The 2,039-nt window shown below is 51.5% G+C and overlaps 1 protein-coding gene across 2 annotated transcripts in view; it reads right to left on the reverse strand.

Annotated features, from left to right (window-relative positions):
- Positions 1 to 10: 10 nt before the first annotated feature.
- The window catches only part of LOC130580063 (mas-related G-protein coupled receptor member H-like), a 3,363-nt gene continuing 1,334 nt past the window's right edge, over positions 11 to 2,039 (reverse strand). For both annotated transcript variants that reach the window (XM_057377327.1, XM_057377328.1), the window contains one exon: positions 11 to 1,288. In XM_057377327.1, coding sequence (XP_057233310.1) covers positions 263 to 1,288 — 1,026 coding nt within the window. In that variant the 3' untranslated portion in view covers positions 11 to 262. The remainder of the gene's footprint in view (positions 1,289 to 2,039) is intronic.

Below are 2,039 nucleotides of genomic sequence, written 5' to 3' on the forward strand. Positions count from 1 at the left end.
TGGAGCTGGGGAACAGGACTGAGCCCGGCTGCCCTGCTCAGAGCCGTGTGGAACCGGGAGGGAGGAGAAAAGCCACGCTCCAATGTGCTCCCTGCAGAGCATCCCTCCCACATCGCCCGTGGCAATGCCCCTGCTCCCTTCTCCTGTGGGATTGCAGTTCAGGAGAGTGATCCTGTGGGTATTTATTGATCAAGTGAGTCAAGGAAACCCTCAGCCACTGTCCCGGGGTCCTTCAGCAGTGCAGGGGAAGGGATCAACAAACTCAGAGCACCCTGTCCATGGTGCCATCATTTCTGTGGGCAGTGTTTCCTTCCGGCTCTTCAAAGACCCTCTGGAGGGATTTCCTGAGGGATCCCACAGAGCAGGGCCTGCTGCACCTCCCCAGCAAGAAGTAGATGAAGGGTTTGATGCTGCTGTAGATGCAGGCGAGCAGAAAAAAAACGTGGGAGGACACAGTGATGTAACCAAGGTGCTCGAGGAAGTTCCAAAGGGTGAGGAGGAGAATGAAGAGCACAATGAGGCAGACGGCGATGTCGCACCTTTTCAGTTGCTGCTGCTGGGAGCAAAATTTGGCCTTCATGAATTTGATTGTGGTGGAAATGAGCATGGGTGCAGCAAGGAGGAGCAGAATGACAGTGAAAATGGAGATGAGAGCTGCCCGGCACTGCTGCTGCTCATGTGATGGGCACAGGAAAGACACTGTGGGAGTGACTGTGATGAGAATGAAGAAGGCCCAGCGTTCAATGCCCGACAGCACCTGGAACAGGCGCTTGGGGAGGCAGCAGTGGCACAGGACCTCACAGAGCTTGGCAATGGCTGTCGCAATGTCCAAGTCTGTCAGCCAGTACAGCATCCAATACTGGGAGACCACTGAGAGCTGGAAAAGGAAGCTCAGGTAACCCAGGGGCACAATTGGAAAGCAGGACAAATCCTCCACCAGGAGCAGCAGGGGAGAGGGCACCGTGAAGAGAAGGAAGAGGAAGTCAATGACAGCCAGGTGAAAGATATCACTGTCAGTGAGTTCCAGGTTGAGGAGGCAGAGCACAGCCCCGTTCCCAAACAGCCCACACAGGCAGATGAGCAGCATGACACTGTGTATGGCCACATTGGTGACATCTGTCTCACATGGATCCTCAGTGGGTGAGGTGGGAGGTGGGAACACGGTGCTCACCTCCATGGATGGATGCTGGGCAGGCAGTGGGATGTGGCTCCTGGCTGTGGTCAGAGTGGATGGGCAGTCAGTGCTTGGAGAATCCCAGGATGGACCATGCAGCTCCTCAGCAGCTCCCTGCAGTGGGAAGGATTCAGTGGAGAGAAGTGAGATGTGCAGGGGAGAAGGGAGTTGGAAATTGTGGGGTGGGAAGTTGGGGATATTCAATAGGAGACTGATAATGAACAGAGAAAATAAAGAATATTCAGTTCCCCTGAAGCTGCTGAAAGACCAGGTGAGCAAAAAGATAAAAGGATATGAGAGCAGTCACACAAGATAATAAATGTGGCTGGAACCGGTGAAGAAACAGCCAAGGAGGCCTGCAGTGGTTTTGGGGCAAGTTCTGTAACAAGAAGCAATAGCACATGGCCAAAGGAAAAATACAAGGCAAGGTCACCTTTAATATCACAGCACTCAGTGAATGTGACCACCAGAGACCCCTCTCAATGAACCCCCAGGACCATGAAAGGACTCCCAGTAGGAGATTGATGCATGGAAATTAGATCTGGGCAAGTGGTGTTTATGTATCAGATAAGAAACACATTTTAATGACTGTGATTGTTATAATGGCTAAAATCTGTTGTAAAGTCTCAGCACACAGAGAACAAGAAGAGATCCATCTGTGTGTCCTACGGGGGTGTCGTGGTTTGAGCCCTGGTGAAGCCAAAGCAGCCAGGACAGTTCCCCCCATCCCTGAGGAGGCAGAGGAGAAGAGCAAAAGCCTAATTAACAAGCAAAATTTATGGCATGGAGATAAGAGAAGGTATTTTTTGAAAGAGATTTTTTTCCACACTCCAGACATGGTCAAACAGGCTGAAAAACTTAAGTT

This window comes from Malurus melanocephalus, unplaced genomic scaffold (genome assembly GCF_030028575.1).
Source record: "Malurus melanocephalus ecotype Western Australia unplaced genomic scaffold, MMel_1.1 scaffold_310, whole genome shotgun sequence".
NCBI lineage: Eukaryota > Metazoa > Chordata > Aves > Passeriformes > Maluridae > Malurus > Malurus melanocephalus.